This window comes from Dipodomys merriami, unplaced genomic scaffold, assembly GCF_024711535.1.
Source record: "Dipodomys merriami isolate MVZ:Mamm:240054 unplaced genomic scaffold, mDipMer1.0.p SCAF_116, whole genome shotgun sequence".
NCBI classification, from domain to species: Eukaryota; Metazoa; Chordata; class Mammalia; order Rodentia; family Heteromyidae; genus Dipodomys; species Dipodomys merriami.
Genome location: NW_027202449.1, coordinates 467,793 through 487,092, shown reverse-complemented (window position 1 = coordinate 487,092; position 19,300 = coordinate 467,793). Strand labels below are relative to the sequence as shown.

The window sequence follows — 19,300 nt, the reverse complement described above, 5'->3', positions numbered from 1 at the left end:
CACACACACACACACACACACACACTCACACACACACACACACAATCACACACAATCACACACTCACACACACACACTCACACACACACACACTCACACACACACACACACAATCACACACTCTCACACACTCACACACACACACTCTCACACACTCACACTCACACACACACTCACAGGCGCAGTGGGGGCCAGTGCAGCTGTATGTCATATCCTGATGAAAGCAACTCGGGGTACCTTGGGGGTCGGGGACCTGGCCCGAAGGGGTCCTGGACTCGGTTGAGCTGGGAGCCGAGGAACAGTGAGCTGGGCCTGGAGCAGGGGCTGCGGAGAGAAAATGGTGCAGACCCCTGCCCAGGGGCCGCGCCTCTGCCCAGGGGACCTTGTCCTCAAGGGGGGGGCACCAGGCCCCTCTCAGCCCCAGCACCCCACGGAGCGGCCCCCACGACCGCAAATTAGGCAGGGAAGACACAAAGTCACTCCAATGGCCAGGGCCTCACCAGTGTCCATTAATGACCCCAGCCTGAGGAGGCGGGGAGGGGAGAAGGCAGCGCTGTGTGCCTGTGGGCCATAAGAGTGTGAGGGCTGGGGTGACACACGCGTGGGGGCCGAAGGGTCACGGTGACACGCGTGGGGGCGGAGGGGGGCCTGGGTGACACACGGGGCGCGCGGGGGCCGGAGGGTCGCGGTGACATGCGTGGGGGCGTGAGGGCCAGGGTGACACACGGGGTGCGTGGGGGGCTGGAGGGCCGGGGTGACACGCGGGGCGCACAGGGGCCAGCGGGTCGCGGTGACCTGTTCTCGGCGAGCCCAGCAGGGCAGGGCCGGAGGGAGAGGATGCGTGGTGGCAGCAGGCCGCTCACCTACAGCCTCCTGTGGCTGGGCTTTTGAACCATCTGAGCTGGAAGACGAATTTTCCCAGACTTACAAGCCCCAGCCCCTCTGCAGGAAGGAGGGGTGGAAGGGTCTGAGCAGGGGCTGCAGGGGGACTCTAGGACACTGGGGACCTGTGCCAGGGTTTCCCGAGGCGCCCGCTGAGGTGATGGGACTGCGGGTTCCGGGGAGGGGCACCCTGCCCGCATCACTGTCCACGGGCCACGTGCCTCCTACACAACCCTCCAGTTTCTGGAAAAACAGGTGAGGAAGGTCAACCCCCACTGCTCTCAGGCTCCATCTCCAACATCCCGGGACGGCAGCCGGGGCGGCCGGTGAGCCCACACAGCCTCTCTCTGCCCACAAGGCCAGGCCATGCCCCCTCCCCACAGGGCAGTGTCTGCCTCTCTGGCCGTGGGGATGTCCTTGGAGGTGGAAGCTCAAGGCCACTGGTCTCCTGCCCTGCCAGGGGCCCAGACAGAGGAGGCTGGAGGGGCCTTCCCAGAGCACCGCCCAGGAGCGCCACCGGGCTGCCCTGGCCCCAGAGGAGGACAGGCGTCTGATAGGGTGGTGAGGAAACAGCTGGGGGGCGTGGGCTGGAAACCAAGGGCCTCAGGCTACCAGGCCCCTTGGGCCTCAGTTTCCCTACCAGAGGGCCACTGCCCCCCCCTCACCCCCAAGCTCTCCATGCAAACTACAACTTCTCTCTGCTGTCTTCCTCCCTCTCCACCGTGGCCCACGGCGACAGGATGCGCGCAGACAACTGCTCCACAACTGCTGGTGCACAGAAGGAAGGAAAGTTGGAAGGACAGAAGAGAGGGACGTGGGGAGAAAGGCAGGGGAGGACGGAACTGAGGAAGAGAGAGGAGGGGTGGGAGGGGAGGAGGAAGGCAGCAAATGATGTCACCACCCGACAGAGATGAGGAAATATCAGATAATGTCCTGTCACCAGCACGCTTGGCAAGTGGTCCTGGGCCATGGAGGAGCGCATGCAGCAGGAACCTGGTATCGTGGCCTCCGGGGAGCTCTCTGGGTGCTAGAGGACCACAGAGACTGAGCCAGAGGGGCAGATGTGGCTGCCCGGCCCAAGCTGTCAGCCTCCATTCCTCAGGCCTGGGAACCAGTGCCAAGCAAAGCTGAGCTCCAGGTCCACAGAGACAGAGGGGACAGGGCATCCACAGCAGCTGCCTGCCTGGGGTGGCCAGACACCCCGGTGTGGCCTCCCAAGGCCTAACTTAATTTATTTTGACATCCTTGCTGCTGTTTGACCTCTTTAGCAGTCATGTGGTATTTAAAACTCATTATCCTCATTGAAACAGGAAGTTAATTAAACCCTTCTTGAAGCCTGTGCTGACAAATGTTGGGATCGGCCACTGGCTTGGCACATCAGCTCCAGAGCCAAGGGACTGTCAGGGATCTGGGGGACCTGAACCAGGCAGAGGTGGGAGACAGGCAGGGGGGACAGGCAGAGGGGGGACAGGCAGAGAGAGATAAGGGGACAGGCAGGGGGACAGGCAGAGGGGGACAGGTGTGGGCTCTGCTCCAGATCAGCCTCTAGCGTTCCTCCTCGGTTAGTGTCTGCCTTCCCAGGGCAAATCCAGCTCCGCCAAAGGCTGACGTCCTCTCTGTGCCTCAGTTTATCCACCTGGCCAGTGGCATGGACAGTTCCTTCAGAGTGTTGCTCTGGCAATGCATGTCAGCCCCCAGGGCAGGGCAGGGCCCCACGGTCCCCCCCATCCCCACGGTGCGCAGGGAGCCGGAGCCCACGCCCGAGGCATAGCACAGAGGGCTGATTTTCTCCCACTGCAGTCACAAAATTCCCTCCAAAAAAAAGGAAAAGAAAGAAGATAGGCAGCAGCAAGGAAGGACGCAGCTGGCACCAAGGGCCTGTGCCACAGAGATGTGGGCCCCGCTGTGGGAAGCCAGGGCGCACCCTCGCTCTTGGGCCGGTGCCGGAGGTGGGGCCGCGCAGGCTCGCATGGAAGCCCCTCCGACCAGACTGTGGGGCGGGGCCACAGCGCGGGGCGGGGCTCTGAGCCCCGGGACCGCCCACTGGGACCGCCCCCTGCGACTGGCGGGCCCCAGGAGAGCTGAGCGGAAGAGGCGCTCACCCCCACACCACCAACTCCGCGTGCGGCTGCCAGGACGGATCGCCAATGCTGGCTAAGCCCGAGGACACAGCAGCGTCAGGGGCCTGGGATGAATGGAGGGGGCCCGAGGGCCGGGGCTGGGCCTGGGTCTGGCTGGCATATGCCCTGCGCCAGCCTGGCGGAGGCAGGCTCCGCGCGGAAGACACACCAGGCGGGGCGGGGTCTCGGGAAGGGGGCGGGGCCAGAGGCGGGAGGGAACGAGCCAGGCGGGGCGTGGTCTGGGACACGGGGCGGGGTCAGAGGCGGGAAGGACGGGCCCGGCGGGGGCGGAGTCTTGGGAACGGGGCGGGCCAGAGACGAGAAGAGCCAGCCACGCGGGGCGGGGTCTGGGGAGGGGCGGGGCCAGCGGCGGGAAGAGCCGGCCCGGTGGGGCGGGGTCTAGGGAACGGGGCGGGGCCAGCGGAGAGAAGAGCCAGCCAGGCGGGGCGGGGCCCGCTCGGGGAAGACCGGCGGCGGGGGCGGGGCCAGGAGCGCGGCCGCGGACGCGCAAGCCCCGCCCCGCGCCGGCCCGCCTGTCCGCCTGGCGCGCCCTGGCCGCGTCCGCCGGCTCGTCGTTCGCTGCCCGCAGATTTCATTGAGAAAAGCCGAACGGCGGCGGCGGTGTCTGCGCGGGGGCGGAGGAGCCGACCCCAGCCCGCCGCCCGCCGGACAGTCCGCGCGCCCGGCGCCGGGCCGTGGCCTCGGGCCTCCGTGAGGGCGCCGGCGGCTCCTGGCCGGGCGCGGCGGGCTGGGGGCGCGGGCCGGAGCGACCGTGGAGCCAGCGGGCCGGGGGCATGAGCGGTCCCCCGGCCCCGCCGCGCCCCCGCCGCCCGCCGCCGCCCGCCCGGGGCTAGAGGCGGCCGCCGCGAGGGCGCGCGGCGCCGGAGACATGTCCAGGAGGAAACAGAGCAACCCCCGGCAGATCAAGCGTGAGTCCAACTTCCCCGCGGTCCCGCCGCCCCTGACCTTCACCCGCGCCGCCCCGCGCCGCCCCCGCGCCCGACCTCGAATCTCGGCCGGCGGCCCGGGCCCCGCGTCCCCGCCTCCCCGCCCGGACCCCCGCGTCCCCTCCAGGACCCCCGCGTCCCCGCCTCCCCGCCCGGACCCCCGCGTCCCCTCCAGGACCCCCGCGTCCCCGCCCGGACCCCCGCGTCCCCTCCAGGACCCCCGCGTCCCCGCCCGGACCCCGCGTCCCCGTCCGGACCCCGCGTCCCCGTCCGGACCCCGCGTCCCCGCCCGGACCCCGCGTCCCAGCCCGGACCCCCGCGTCCCCGCCCGGACCCCGCGTCCCCGCCCGGACCCCGCGTCCCCGCCCGGACCCCCGCGTCCCCGCCGGGACCCCCGCGTCCCTGCGTCCCCGCCCGGACCCCGCGTCCCCGCCCGGACCCCGCGTCCCCGTCAGGACCCCGCGTCCCCGTCCGGACCCCGCGTCCCCGCCCGGACCCCGCGTCCCCGCCCGGACCCCCGCGTCCCCGTCCGGACCCCGCGTCCCCGCCCGGACCCCCGCGTCCCCGCCCGGACCCCGCGTCCCCGCCCGGACCTCGCGTCCCCGCCGGGACCCCCGCGTCCCCTCCAGGACCCCGCGTCCCCGCCCGGACCCCGCGTCCCCGCGTCCCCGCCGGGACCCCCGCGTCCCCGCCCGGACCCCCGCGCCTCGGCCGGGGCTCCGCGTCTCGGGCCGCGTCCCTGCCGGAGCGGCGCGGGGCGCGCGGCCCGCCCCTCCCCCGCAGCCGCGATGGTGCGGCGATAGCGCGGCCCGGATCCGGGCGCCGATAAAGTTTAAAATATTCCATTCGGCGAGCCCCGGCTGATACGATCGCTCCGTCGGGACGGGCTGAAATGGAGATCTTATCTCGCGCCGGCTCTCCCAGGCTCCGTATCCAGGGGGCGAGCGGGGCGCCCGGGACGGCGGCCCGGGACGGGGGGGGGGGCGCGCCTTCCCGCCGCTGGGTCCCCGCGCCAGCCCCGCCCGCCCCCTCCCGAGGCCGGACCCCCGGTGACCAGCGCCGCAGCCGGTGTCCTGATGGCGCCGGCACCCGCCCTCCTCTCACCCCCCTTCCGAGGGCGCCCCACGATTCTGGCACCCCCGCGGGACCCCGGGCCCTGAGAGCTCCCTGGGCCGGGGGCCGGGGGCCGCGGTGGGCGCACAGGAAGCGCACCGCACCGCGGAGAACTTGGCACCCCCGTGGCCGCCGAGGAGGGGACAGGGGCGCCCGGGCATGGCCTCCCCGACCCACCTGACCGCCGCCCCGGGACCCCAAGGCCCCGCCTGTGGGAGAGCCCCTGCTTGCGCCTCGGGCCTCCGGGAAGGGGGAGCGGATCGGAGGGCGGGAATCCGGGTCCCGTAACCCGACTCCCCAGATGCAAGCGGGACCTGTTTTCCGAAAGTCGCCTTCTATCATGTCAACTCAAGTATTAGAACCACCCACAGGTCCGGATCTGCGCTCTTTCTCTGGTTTCTTTTCCCCTCCTCCCTCGTGCGCCTCAGTTCAGGGCTGGTGTGTGTGTGTGCGTGTGTGTATTTCTGCTTGATGAGAAATGCAGATAGCTGGGGCAGGAGATCGCAGGTTGGGAACCGATCGCCAGCACTGATAAGCCCACAGAATCGGAGCAGGGCTCCGCCGGCTTGCTGGTTGGGGCCGGGACCCTCCCCGCGCTCCGGGACTGGGCAGGGTGGGGGTCAGGACCCTCCCCACAGCCTGGGCCCAGGCCGCCTCCTCGCAGGCAGATGGAAGCGAGTTAAGATCTTAACGTTGATTACCGCCGAGCGGAGGCGCCTGTCCGCCAGCCCTCTGCCCACAGCTGTGCTTTCAGCCTCCTAGTGTGACCCTTCTGCCCTGGCCTCACCTGGCCGGGTGCAGGCTGTAGAGGGAGAGGGTCTGAGGGACGGGGCCCTCCCATCGCTCTCCCCCCACCATCCGAGTGGGAATGCAGCTGCCCAAGCTCTGTGCGCCTTTTGTTCTGCTCGGAGATAGATGTGCCGCGCTGATAAGGCATGCCACCGATGGCAGGCTGATAGGAGCTTCTATTTATTAACTTCAAACGTGGGAGGGAAGAGGGGAGGCGGGAGCCTGGCCTTGGCCAGCCAGATGGCTGAGATGATAGGCCGACCCTGTTGGGGACACAGGGCAGGGCACAGCTCAGGACCCCTGAGCACTCACCTCCAGGCTCGCCTCCCACCCAGCGATGGGAGCCCGATCTGTGGGGGCCAGCCCTACAACGATCGCCTAGAGTGATAAGAAGCCTTATCTAACGCCACCAGGCCTGGCTGGGTCGGAGGCAAGAGCAGCAGCAGGGGCCTCGGGCTGGGACCTGTGCCACCAGTGGGGGGCCTGGGCAGCCCCCGGGGAGCAGATCAGCACCGTCCATCTGGGGAGTTTTCCCCTCTAAACACTTAATTGTCAAGAAGTTGACCCTCCCCCTAAGGCCAGTGGTACCGCCATCAAAATGAAAGGAAACTGAGTGAATGGCACAGGGGTGGGGAGCCACCCCGCCCCTCATTCCTGATAGGTGGCGCTGACACCCAGCTTCGCACTTGGGTTTGTCACCTCCAGAGAGTGGTTTCCCTTAATCTGTGCTGGGTTGCTGTTGATTTCGGGCAAGTCTTAGACCTAGCCTGCTTGGAGTTTTCTGGAAGGAAAAAAAAAAGTAATTTCCATAGACCTGGCTGTTTGGGGACAGACAGCCCATGATTTGGCCTCTTCTTCCCTTGGTGCCCACAGCAGGGTTAGGTCTGCCCAGATCTGCCCTGACTGGGCATGTGTTCAATAAACACTCAGTGACCACAGCACTGGGTCCCAGCTGCAGCCCTACAGAACAGCACAGCACAGCACAGCACAGCACAGCACAGCACAGCGGGGAGCTGAGGGCCGCGTGAGAAGCTGAGGTGAGTCAGGGACACTTCTCAGAAGGGACCCTCCAGGCTGTCAAGAGGAGGCCAGCTGTGAGCTCCTCCACGGACAATAGGCCAGCCTTGGTTTCCAGAAAAATGGACCGGGGACCCCTGGCTGTTTGGGGTGGGGAAGGGCTGAGCTAGAGACGTCTGCAGGACAGGGGAGTCCAGAGTCTAGCCTCAGTTTCTTCCTGGGTCAGCACAGAGATGATAAGGAGTCCTTTTGCAAGAGACCCCAACACCCAATGGAGGCCGGCAGGCAGGCAGGCCAGCCAGCCGGAGGCTTCTGGAAGGAGCCCGGGGACTCGCCACCTCCCACCCAGCCAGAGCAGGGTGTTTTCACGCATTCTCACAGTTTGATCCAACAAATTATTGGTAGCCACCAGATAACTAATTCACTCCCCAGCAGCCCGGCACGCACCCCTGGGGCCCATGGTGGCTGTCTGCAGAGTGCCACTTCTGTCAGACGAGAGCCGCGCCTGGCCCAGACTGGGCTGGGGTGGTCCTGGCACGTTTTTTATGGTGGTGGTCCCTTCCAGGCCGGGCCTAGGAAGACCAGGTGTGGTCTCCTGGGACCCTCTTGCGGTACCCCCCAGCCCTCGGAGCAGCAGGGCTCTGGTGGCCCAGCTTGCTGGCCTCTGAGCCGCCTGGACAGATCGCCTCCCACGGGTGTCCCTTTCGGGCAGCGTCTGCTGTCCAGGGGCCAGCAGAGGGTGTCCCTCCTGCCCTCTGCTTGGCCCCATCACCCCGCCCTGGCTAGCACCCTGAAGCGGCGCACTCGAGGTCAAGGTCAAGGTCACCCCGGCCCTGGTGGAGAGGGAGCTGGAGGCGGGAGGGACTCCGCAGCCCTGCCTGGGCCCGGCAGCCGCCCAGTCATCCCTGATGCCTTCCGGGCTTTGGTTGACTCCTGAGTCCGGCCCAGGGGGACACTCAGCTGGCCCGTGGTGGCGGTGGTCCCGTGCCTGTGGTGGACAGCGTGTGGGCACTTCCCTACAAGTGAGCCTGAGCAGGTTCACCACTGCATATCTGGGAAAACAAGCGCAGAAGAGACCCTGTGAAGCGCGGGGACTGGGCCTCGGTCCCCACGTCAGTGTAGCGGCCGGTCACCGCAGTGGCGGCTCTGGGGTCTCCCCCTCTCCTGGCCGCCCCCATGGCCTCCTCCCTGGGCCATTCTGGTTCAGGGGCAGCTCCTGGAGAGGCCTGACCCAGCCTACGCCAGCCGGAGCCCCGGACACCGTCTCCCTCCCTGGAGGTCACCGGGAGCCCAGCATGGCACTGAGCTCTGGGATTTAAGTGGGTCAGTTGGGGAAGAAAGGAGGAGGAATGCGATGCCATTAATTGTGCCCCTTATCTCCTGTTTCTATGCCAACCAGACGGTCCTGGGCTTGACGGCTAGTGAATAATACTCCCGAGGCCTATCTGCCATCGACAGGCCTCCTAGAGGCAGCTGGTACCTCCAGCCCTCAGACCCGGGCCGGCCCGCACAGTCCCGCCTGGCCAGACGGGCCCAGCTGGACCCCTGCCGTCATTCCCAGGGTCCCTCTGGAGGTTCCCAGCGTCTCCTGCCCCCATTTCACAGACGGGGACACAGAGGCCAGGCCCCGTGTTGCTCCGCAGGCCTGGTCTGCTGTTTCCACTTTGTAGCCCTGGCCTTGGCCAGGGCGGTGCAGCACCTGCAAGAGTTTGCCACTGTGGTGTCTGGCCATGAGACCTGGGCAGGGCCCACCCATCTCTGTCCTTAGAGGGTGGGCTGCCCAGGCCTGCAGGCTGTGGCGTGTGGCCGTGTGGACGAGGGCATCAGGCCTGCATTCCAGCGAGACTTTGGCCATTTCGTTCTGGCCTCAGTGCCTTTGCACATATGCCCAGCAGCGTCCTTGGCCCCACTGCCCACTCCTGAGAGCAGGAAGGCGTCTGTTCCACATCACAGGCCATCGGCAGGTGGCCACCGGGACTGTGGGCAAAGCCTGCCCTCGTAGGCCTCCGTTTTCCGCCTGGTGGGAAATGGTCACACCTGCCTCAGGCCTTGCTCTGAGAACTGGAGGAATGGGGCTGCTATCCGCGGCAGCTGGCCCTTCTCCCCGCCCCTTTCTTCCACCTTCTCCCCCATTCCTGCCCTGTCTCCCTCTCCTCCTCCACATGGCGGTCTGCTGGCTGTCGGTGGTTTCTAGCTAATCTGAGCTCCAGGAGACCTTTTCCAAGCTCTTTTCCATGAGAGTTCAGCATCGCCACAGCCTAGGGTGGGCGCTCGCAGCCTCCAGTCAGAGAGCCCCAGCAGCCGGCTACTCCTGTGGCTGCTGTTTGGGGTTTGCCAGGCTGGCACGTCGCTGGGGTCTCTGGGCCGGGGAGCCGTGCTCCTGGAGCAGCCCATGGTTCTCCCTCACCTCGTCCGCCTCAGCGGCTCTGCAGGGGCCGGGCTGCCAGGGAGGGACCTCCGGAGGCCTGGGGAGGTTCCCTGTGCCCAGGCTGGCCCGGGGCGGTGGGTACCTGGGAGACCCGCCCTCCCTTCCGCCCGCCCGGCTTGGTGCTGTGCTGCAGGCCCCAGCAGCAGGCCTCACTCTGGACCCGTCAAGGTGTTGGCCTGGCTCCTCACCCAGCTCTGACAAGGTCCTCAGCCCAGGTCCGCCCCAGACTGTCTCCCATCGGAGGAGCAGAAATCAGGGCCTCCCGACCTCGCTCTGCTCACTGTCAGACAGAGAGGCTGGGCCCCAGGAGGGCGCCGTGGGCGGGCGGTGCAGGCCCCTCACCTTGCCTGTGGGTCTCCAGAGGCTGCCGATGCCCTGCCGTGGTCCTGCGGAGACTCCTGCCACCCCCCAACAGGTGGACAGCCAGGGCAGCCCTGCCTCCTGCCCTACCCTCCGTGACCTGGCAAGAGCCCCCGCCCCCAGCTCAGTGTCGTCAGAGGACCACACGGGCTCCGGGTTTGGGTTGATGATGTCGGTGTCGGTGCTGCCACCAGGCACTGCAGCTGCATTGCAGGTTTTGCCAGAAGCCCTGAGGGCCGGAAGTGTCACACCACCCTGCCTTCCTGCCCCTCAAGTGTGACTGCCTGCAGGACCGGCTGCCCCCAGACCCCCTGGCCCCCTGCCTCAGGTCTTTCCTGCCCCAAACCTCCTCCATTGGCTGCTTTGACAAGTGGGAATGCTGAGGCCCTGTCTGAGACCACCTGACCCCAGAGCTGTCTGGGCCCATGGCCCACGTGGTAGAGCGCCTACGCCTGAGGCCCTGAGTTCAAACCCCAGGACCACCAAAACAAAGGAGAAGAGAATGCCAAGGCGGTGTCTGGGCAAGGACACGGAGCTGGCAGACGGCGAATCGATGGGCGGCATGCAGCGCCCACCTGGGCAGCTGTCCTTGGCCTCTAGGCCTCAGCAGCGTCTGTGGAAAGGCTGTTGGGGGCACTGCGTGGCCTTCGTGAGCAGCGGGGGCCTAGCTGGTCTTGGTGCCCGGTTCCCCCGCCCCACCCCACAGACCCATGCCAGCACTACCAGCCTACAGAGTGTGCCTTCTGCTCGGTCTCCCCCTGCATCCCTTCCTACACAAAAGTGTGGGTCTCTCAACCCATTTGTGCATGGGAAATGTAGGTCAGAGAGGGCGGACGGTGGCCTTAGAGTCATACAGCACACAAGTGATCCTGCATGCTGCCTAAGCACCCAGTCGGTGCTGCTCCCAGCTGGGCTTCGGGTCCCCAGGCCGGTGGCCACACAGGAGCCACACTGCTTTCTAACCCAAATGCCCCAGAGCTCCCTGTGGGCGGCCGCTGTGGGGGCAGGCCGGGATCCACGGCCCAGGGAGGTCACCCCACCTCTGCAAAGGGCGACTCTGGGAACACTGGTCCTGAGGCCATCGGGAGCTCTGAGCCTCAGTTTCCCCAGGGTGTGAGAGATCATGGCTGGCGTGTAGGGCTCTGTGTGGAAGCCCGGCCGGGGCAGCGGCCTGACCGTGCTGGGGTGGGCTCTGCTGTCGGAACCGACAGGACCCTCGTCCTCCCAGACACTGCTTGTCTCCCCCAGGCCTGCTTCTTGTCGGTCCCGCCTGGCATCTCCCGCGGCACAGCACCTGCCGACCAGCTGCCTCCTCTTCCTCTTCCGTCCAGGTCACCCCAAGCGCGGAGCCAGTGACCTGCGGGAGCAGGGCCAGGGCCTCGGCTCCTCCCTGTGGTGGCAGCACCGCCTCTGGGCGGGACGGGGGCTTCAGTTCCTGGTCCTGCTAGATTCCCAGTGAGGTATGCCCCCGCTGCCCCAGAGGCCCCTCTGCCGCCCCTGCAGACGGGAAGCCAAGGCCCAGAGCTGTGCCTGCCGGGGATCCAGGCTCCTGTCCAGAGGCACTTGTGTCTGCCCGGTGCCCAGGACCATACAGACCTGATCTCAGTCTTGCTGGCAGTTTGGGAAGAAACCCCAATGGGGAAACTGAGGCTTGGGGAGTTTAAAGAGGGTCCAGGAGCAACCTTGGGGTGGTGCCAGTGTTTTGGGGAGGAGAAGCAGGGGCCTTAGGTTAAGGCTCCCTACAGGGCGGAGGGCCCCAAGGCGCGCCCAGGTCCGCTGTTGACACCACCCCTTCCCTGCCAGGGCCAGAGCTCCAGGAGTCTGAGCAGCCTCCTGCCTCAGCTTCCCCTCCTGAGCAGAAGGTGGTCCTGTGTGTGGCTCTCCAGTCTGCAGGCGCCCGGCCCGGCCCGCTGAAGCCTTGCCCGCCCCACACTGTCTCCCCATCCGGGCCTCTGCGGGCGCAGGTTTCAACTCCTGTGATAACTCGGAAAGTTGAACTGGCCCCATTACCGCACTGAGATGGTGGGTGAGATACAGCCTCGATAATGGAGGAGATAGCCGTCTCCGTGGCCAATGGCCCAGCCTCCCCGCCCATTAACATTCCCCACCAGCGATCCTGCCTATCTCCTCCACTTCCACTCCTCCCGCAGATAAGGATGGAAATTCTGACTTCATAGCTCACTGATTAAAGTGTCTGGATTTCTTGATAATACACAGATAAATTATGTTTTTGAAAAAGAAGGTAGGGAGGAGGGTAGGGGATGGGGCCCCAGAAGGGCGCCCTTGGCAGCCTCCCCGTCCGCTCCTGGACCCTGGGCCAGGCCGGGACTGGAACCATCCAGAGTCCAGTGAGCCACACAGGCCTCTGCCCGGACAGCCGCACTGTGCGGCCCTGGTGCTGACCACGGGTGGACGGCCCTGACACACTGCCCACCCCTAGAGCAGAAGGCCGCCTTGGGCCCTCCCCCAAAGCCTGGCAATGGATCACAGGGAGATCAAGAGCCAGCTACCTGGACTCTGGCCCTGTGGGGACCTCTGTGCCTCAGTTTCCTCCTCTGTCCGGTGTAGACCCAGCCTCCTCGGGAGGGCATGGTGCATTGGGGCAGGAGTTTTGCCTGCTGTACAGTAGGTGCTCCGTGTGTTGGGATACCGGAAAGAGCCCCAGCAGGCGCTGGGCTGGGAGGGGCTTGTCCCGGCCACCTTGCCTCCCCCTGCCCCGTCAGCCAGCTGCCACACATCACTGTCTGCGCCGGATGGGACTCAGGTGCCACTGTGCGGCTGTCTGGATAAAGCCGCATCCTTCAGCTGATGTGAGATCTGCGCGATGGTGTGATTAGCAGCGATTAAGGCTGCGTGTGGCTAATCCCTCTGCTGAGGGACAGGTGAGGCAGCCTCAGGAGCCTGGCGCCGCCTGGGAGGAGAAACCGAGGCTGGCGCCCCGGGCACGGGCGCCACGGGCCTTCCTGCCGGGCCGTGGTCAGGCCCCTGCTCTGGGTTTGTTTGTTTGTTTGTTTGTTTTTTTATCAGAATTGGCCCCCAAGTCTGGATGGGGCCACCGGCTCTTCTGGGTGGCTCTGGGGCTCCCCACGGAAAACCTCCTTCGTGGCCATTGTTGGGGCAGGTGTTCCGTACTGAGCCCTTCCTGCGGGGCCTGCAGGGCCTGCGCGTCACCCACCCGCAGCCACTCCTCACCCTGGAGGAACATCCATGACTTCCTTCTCTTCTGGAAACTCCCAAGTTCAGAGAGGTTGAGTAGCACAACACAGGAGGGAAGAGGAGGGACTCGAACCCAGAGACTCGTTCCGGATCCGCGTCTGCGTCTGTCTGGACATCTGGGGTGTCTGCAGCTATGCCCCCCCTGGCCCCCACCCCGCTGCACCCTCATTGCAAGGAGAAGGCGCTGGTGCAGGCTCAGAGCCACACAGCCTGTCCTGGCCGGGGCCAGGCTAGTCTGTCAGCCTCTGCTCGTTTCTTGGAGTCCTTTCATCTGCCCCCACACGATAGGTTCCTTCAGTGAGGGACTTGGCTTCTGTCTTCTCCTTTGGTTTGTATCAGAAGTCTAAGGGAAGTGAGGTGCTGCCAGTGCCGTTGGAGCGGGGTCCAGCGTGGGACAGGGTGGTCAGAGTTCAGAGTCGGCTCCTGTGCTGGCTGGCAGCTGGGCAGGTGACCTCAGCTCCTCGGTGGGTTTGCCTGCGTTGCAGTGCCCCCCCCGTTCCGGGCTCCTTGGTCCCTGAGGGTGAAGCTGGAGAGCAGGGCCCTGCAGCAGACGTGGGTGCGTGGCGGGGTGGGTGGGACGGCTGAGCGCCGCCTGGGTGTGTGGTGGGGTGCGTGGTGGGGTGGACGTCTGAGCGCCGCCCGGGCACGTGGCGGGGTGAGGGTCCCAGGGGTGGACGTCTGAGCGCCTCCTGGGCACGTGGCGTGGTGAGGGTCCCGTGGTGGACGTCTGAGCGCCTCCTGGGCATGTGGAGGGGTGAGGGTCCCGTGGTGGACGTCTGAGCGCCTCCTGGGCACGTGGCGGGGTGAGGGTCCCGTGGTGGACGTCTGAGCGCCTCCTGGGCACGTGGCGGGGTGAGGGTCCCGTGGTGGACGTCTTAGTGCCTCCTGGGCACGTGGCGGGGTGAGGGTCCCGTGGTGGACATCTGAGCGCCTCCTGGGCACGTGGCGGGGTGAGGGTCCCAGGGGTGGACGGCTGAGCGCCTCCTGGGCACGTGGCGGGGTGAGGGTCCCAGGGGTGGACGTCTGAGCGCCCCCTGGGCATGTGGAGGGGTGAGGGTCCCGTGGTGGACGTCTGAGCGCCTCCTGGGCATGTGGAGGGGTGAGGATCCCGTGGTGGACGTCTGAGCGCCTCCTGGGCACGTGGCGGGGTGAGGGTCCCAGGGGTGGATGTCTGAGCACCGCCCGGGCACGTGGCAGGGTGAGGGTCCCGTGGTGGACAGCTGAGCGCTGCCCGGGCACGTGGCGGGGTGAGGGTCCCAGGGGTGGACGGCTGAGCGCTGCCCGGGCATGTGGCGGGGTGGGGGTCACAGGCACGTGGCAGGGTGGGGGTCACGGGCACGTAGCAGGGTGAGGGTCCTGGGCACGTGGCAGGGTGGGTGTCCCAGGCACGTGGCGGGGTGGGGGTCACAGGCACGTGGCAGGGGTCCTGGGCACGTAGCAGGGTGAGGGTCCTGGGCACGTGGCAGGGTGGGTGTCCCAGGCACGTGGCGGGGTGGGGGTCACGGGCACGTGGCAGGGGTCCTGGGCACGTAGCAGGGGTCTTGGGCACGTAGCAGGGTGAGGGTCCTGGGCACATGGCAGGGTAGGTGTCCCAGGCACGTGGCGGGGTGGGGGTCACAGGCACGTGGCAGGGGTCCTGGGCACGTAGCAGGGTGAGGGTCCCGGGCACGTTGCGGGGTGGGGGTCCTGTGTACATGGTGGGGTGGGGGTCCCAGGCGTCTGCCGCATACCCCACAGGAATCCTGTTTGTATTCTTCCTAAGCCCTAGGTATGGGGTTCCCTTTGCAGGCTGCCTCTAAGTCCCAGAGGCCTTGGGGCCTCTCCCACCCCTCTGCTGTCCCACAGTGACCGGGGCCCTGGAGCACCTGCCTTTGCAGTCCTGGAATCTGCTCTAGAACGGCCCTGGGCGGCTGCAGGGCACGGGGCACACCCTCAGCTGTCCAGCCGCCCATGCTGTGAGCAGGCCCCCCTTGAGGTTCCGGCTTCTAGAATGGGGTGAGGACCCCGCAGGTCCAGGGCTGACTCCCTGGTGGGCTCCGGCCACACCTCCTGAGCCTGTCCCCATCGAGTCCCCACCCCACCAAGGGCTCCCAGGAGGAGCAAGCACCTCCTCTCCAGGCAGCTAGCTTTGAGGCCAGAGAGGCCCGGGTGCAGCTCCCCACACCACCACTGGCTGTGTGACCTTGGCTAAGCAGCTTTGAAGCTCTGGGCCTCTCGCTGGGGTGACTGTCCCCATGGGTCCTTGTGAGGAGCTGCTGGGATGGAGTGCTAGAACCCAACCAGACGGCGCCCCCCACCAGACGGCGTCCCCACCAGACAGCATCCCCACCAGACAGCATCCCCACCAGACAGCATCCCCACCAGACAGCATCCCCACCAGACAGTGCCCCCCACCAGACAGCATCCCCACCAGACAGCGTCCCCACCAGACGGCATCCCCACCAGACAGCATCCCCACCAGACAGTGCCCCCACCAGACAGCATCCCCACCAGACAGCGTCCCCACCAGACGGCATCCCCACCAGACAGCATCCCCACCAGACAGTGCCCCCACCAGACAGTGCCCCCCACCAGACAGCATCCCCACCAGACAGCGTCCCCACCAGACAGCATCCCCACCAGACAGTGCCCCCCACCAGACGGCGTCCCCACCAGACAGCGTCCCCACCAGACAGTGCCCCCACCAGACAGTGCCCCCCACCAGACAGCATCCCCACCAGACAGCATCCCCACCAGACAGCATCCCCACCAGACAGTGCCCCCCACCAGACGGCGTCCCCACCAGACGGCATCCCCACCAGACAGCATCCCCACCAGACAGCATCCCCACCAGACAGTGCCCCCCACCAGACAGCATCCCCACCAGACGGCGTCCCCACCAGACAGCGTCCCCACCATGGTGTCCCCACCAGAGTGTTGCCCACCAGGCAGGTGTCTTGGGGCTGCTGTGCCTGCCCCTGAGGATGTCCCTGTCCCCGTGTTTTCCTGCTGGAGCCCTGGCGGCCCTGGTGTGTAGGGCCCAGTGGGAAGGAGCTGAGCTGGAGGCCCCCACCTCGAGCTCCTGGCAGTGGGAGGTAGGATGGTGTGTTCCACCCTCCCAGCCCCCGACACAAAGACAGAAAGAAAAGGGAACTGCGATAAAGAGGGTGATATGCACTGTGCGGTGAGGAGCCGCTATCGCCATATCTATCTGCCTGCTCGCGCTGCGTTCCGCTTCCCCTTATCTCACCCCACCAAAATGCCAGGAACAAAAGCCGTGCACACACACTCACCCCCCACAAGCCCACTGCCCACGACTCACGCAGCCACCAGATCTAGAGGGAAAGCGAGTGATCGCCACCACCATCACCATGGCTTTGAAAAGGGAGCCCCCAGAGTAGGCCCCCAGAGCTCCCCTCCCCCACTGAGGGAGAGCCTGGGGTGGATGGGACTCAGGACCTGTCACAGACCCCCTGAGGGACAGCTGGGGTGGATGGGGACTCAGGACCTGTCACATCAGCTGGGGTGGATGGGACTCAGGACCTGTCACCCCCTGAGGGACAGCTGAGGTGGATGGGACTCAGGACCTGTCACAGACCCCCTGAGGGACAGCTGAGGTGGATGGGGACTCAGGACCTGTCACAGACCCCCTGAGGGACAGCTGAGGTGGATGGGGACTCAGGACCTGTCACAGACCCCCTGAGGGACAGCTGAGGTGGATGGGGACTCAGGACTTGTCACAGGCCTCCTGAGGGACAGCTGGGGTGTATGGGGACTCAGGACCTGTCACAAACCCCCTGAGGGACAGCTGGGGTGTATGGGGACTCAGGACCTGTCACATCAGCTGGGGTGTATGGGGACTCAGGACCTGTCACAGACCCCCTGAGGGACAGCTGGGATGGATGGGGACTCAGGACCTGTCACAGACCCCCTGAGGGACAGCTGGGGTGGATGGGGACTCAGGACCTGTCACCCCCTGAGGGACAGCTGGGGTGGATGGGGACTCAGGACCTGTCACAGACCCCCTGAGGGACAGCTGAGGTGGATGGGGACTCAGGACCTGTCACCCCCTGAGGGACAACTGGGGTGGATGGGGACTCAGGACCTGTCACCCCCCTGAGGGACAGCTAGGGTGGATGGGACTCAGGACCTGTCACAGACCCCCTGAGGGACAGCTGAGGTGGATGGGGACTCAGGACCTGTCACAGACCCCCTGAGGGACAGCTGGGGTGGATGGGGACTCAGGACCTGTCACCCCCTGAGGGACAGCTGTGGTGGATGGGACTCAGGACCTGTCACAGACCCCCTGAGAGACAGCTGAGGTGGATGGGGATTCAGGACCTGTCACAGACCCCCCTGAGGGACAGCTGGGGTGTATGGGGACTCAGGACCTGTCACCCCCTGAGGGACAGCTGGGGTTTATGGGGATTCAGGACCTGTCACCCCCCTGAGGGACAGCTGGGGTGGATTGCGACTCAGGACCTGTCACCCCCCCTGAGGGACAGCTGGGGTGGATGAGGACAGGATTCAGGACTTGGGAGAAGACCCCTGGATCTTGGTCATCTGACTTGGGTAAGGTCCTGTTTTCTGAGTCAGCCCTAGTGGACACCAGCTCTCTCCAGACGGCTCCTCTCTCTTTTTGTTTTGTTCTGGGTTTTTTTTTTTGGGGGGGGCCAGTTGTGGGGCTTGAACTCTGGGCCTGGGCGCTGTTCCTAAGCTTTTCAACTCAAGGCTAGTGCTCTACCCCTTGAGCCACAGTGCCACTTCTGGCTTTTTTCTTTTTGCTTATGTGGTGCTGAGGAATCGAACCCAGGGCCTCAGGCATGCAAGGCAAGCCCTCTACCACTGAGCCACCTTCCAGCCCCCAGCTCTTCTCTTTTGGGAACATTGCAGGTCCCCCACAACTAACAGCCAGTCAACAGTCACCTCCTTCTGTCCAGATCAAGTGCCAGGGTCACAGCCCCTCCCCTAGAGCCAGCCCCACCCCTGGGTGGGTACCACAGGCCTACCTGCAATCAGCCAATAGGAATAGGACATGTAAATGAGTGGGCGTGAGTTCTGAGGAGGCTGAGCAGCTGAGGGTGGGGCCTTCCCTCCCCTCCCCTTTAGGAGGAGGGGGAGACCCACTTGTTCTTATTCAAGCTCTTGAAGGGTTGGTCTTTCCTGCCTCACTATCAGGACCACCAACTCACCTTGCACAGGATGGACAGGCTGGCCTTTGGATGGCCTCTGCTGACCCTCAAGGAACTCAGACTCCTCCCACACTGAACTGGGGGCCCGGATGTGGGTGTGTTATGGGGTCAGTGCGGCCGGCTTGACTGCCAGTCCTGGCACAGCTGAGGCCTGCCAGCTCCCCTGGTCCTCCCTGAGCCTAGGTTTCCTCCAAGCTCTGCTCCTTCTGGTAACTTGCATCCAGTCATGCTTGGTCAGGCCCCTGCAAGGAGGCCGGAGCGTCTGGGGAACAGCAGGGCACCCCATAGGCTGACAACTCCAGGTGGTTTCCCAGCCCCTTCCCTGAGGGCTGAGGTGGCCAGGTCTCCTCTGGGTCCTCTGGAGACCTATGTCTCCAGTTACCCCGCCCGTCCAGGAAAAAGGCCACAAGCCCTCTGTCGTCCTCCACATCCCAGCTCCTCCCTGCATCTTATTGGCAGACTCCAGCCCAGAGTCCTGGCTGTCGGCTCCCACAGCACCCACAAGCCTCATGAACGGAAAATCAGCCACAGACATGGGTGTTTTTGTAGACATGCTTAAGTGGAAGAGCAGAGAGCTGAGGTGGGCTGAGGTCTAAGGAGAGAAATGGGAAGGGTATCAGACCAGAAGCAGGTTTGCGCTTGGCCCTCACCTCTGGGCCTCTGTTCCCAGCCCTCTTACCGTGGTGTGAGGGCTGGAGGGCTGTGCCTGAGCCTCCTCCCAGGCCTCCGGGACCGGGTCTCCTCGCTGACCCCCCAGGACAGCGTGGGGGTGTATAACTACTCCCCACTGGATTCTAGATCATCCAGGAGACAAAGGAAGTAAAAGGGAAAAGGAACAGGAAGAAAAAGCCAGCCTGTAGAACAGGCACTGCCTCAGAGGAGCGCCAGGCAGTGAGTGGACGGGAACAGAGTGGACGGGAGCAGCGTGGACGGGAGCGGAGTGGACGGGAGCAGGGTGGACGGGAGCAGGGTAGACGGGAGCGGAGTGGACGGGAGCAGAGTGGACGGGAGCAGGGTGGACGGGAGCGGAGTGGACGGGAGCAGGGTGGGCGGGAGCGGAGTGGACGGGAGCAGGGTGGACGGGAGCAGGGTGGACGGGAGCGGAGTGGACGGGAGCAGGGTGGACGGGAGCGGAGTGGATGGGAGCAGGGTGGACGGGAGCAGGGTGGACGGGAGCGGAGTGGACGGGAGCAGGGTGGACGGGAGCGGAGTGGACGGGAGCAGGGTGGACGGGAGCAGGGTGGACGGGAGCAGGGT

The 19,300-nt window shown here is 65.8% G+C and overlaps 1 protein-coding gene across 1 annotated transcript in view; it reads left to right on the top strand.

Annotated features, from left to right (window-relative positions):
* The first annotated feature begins 3,601 nt into the window (after positions 1-3,601).
* Positions 3,602-19,300, top strand: part of LOC138822821 (zinc finger protein ZFPM1-like) — a 55,556-nt gene continuing 39,857 nt past the window's right edge. Inside the window, exon 1 of the mRNA XM_070015752.1 lies at positions 3,602-3,931. Coding sequence (XP_069871853.1) covers positions 3,892-3,931 — 40 coding nt within the window. The 5' untranslated portion in view covers positions 3,602-3,891. The remainder of the gene's footprint in view (positions 3,932-19,300) is intronic.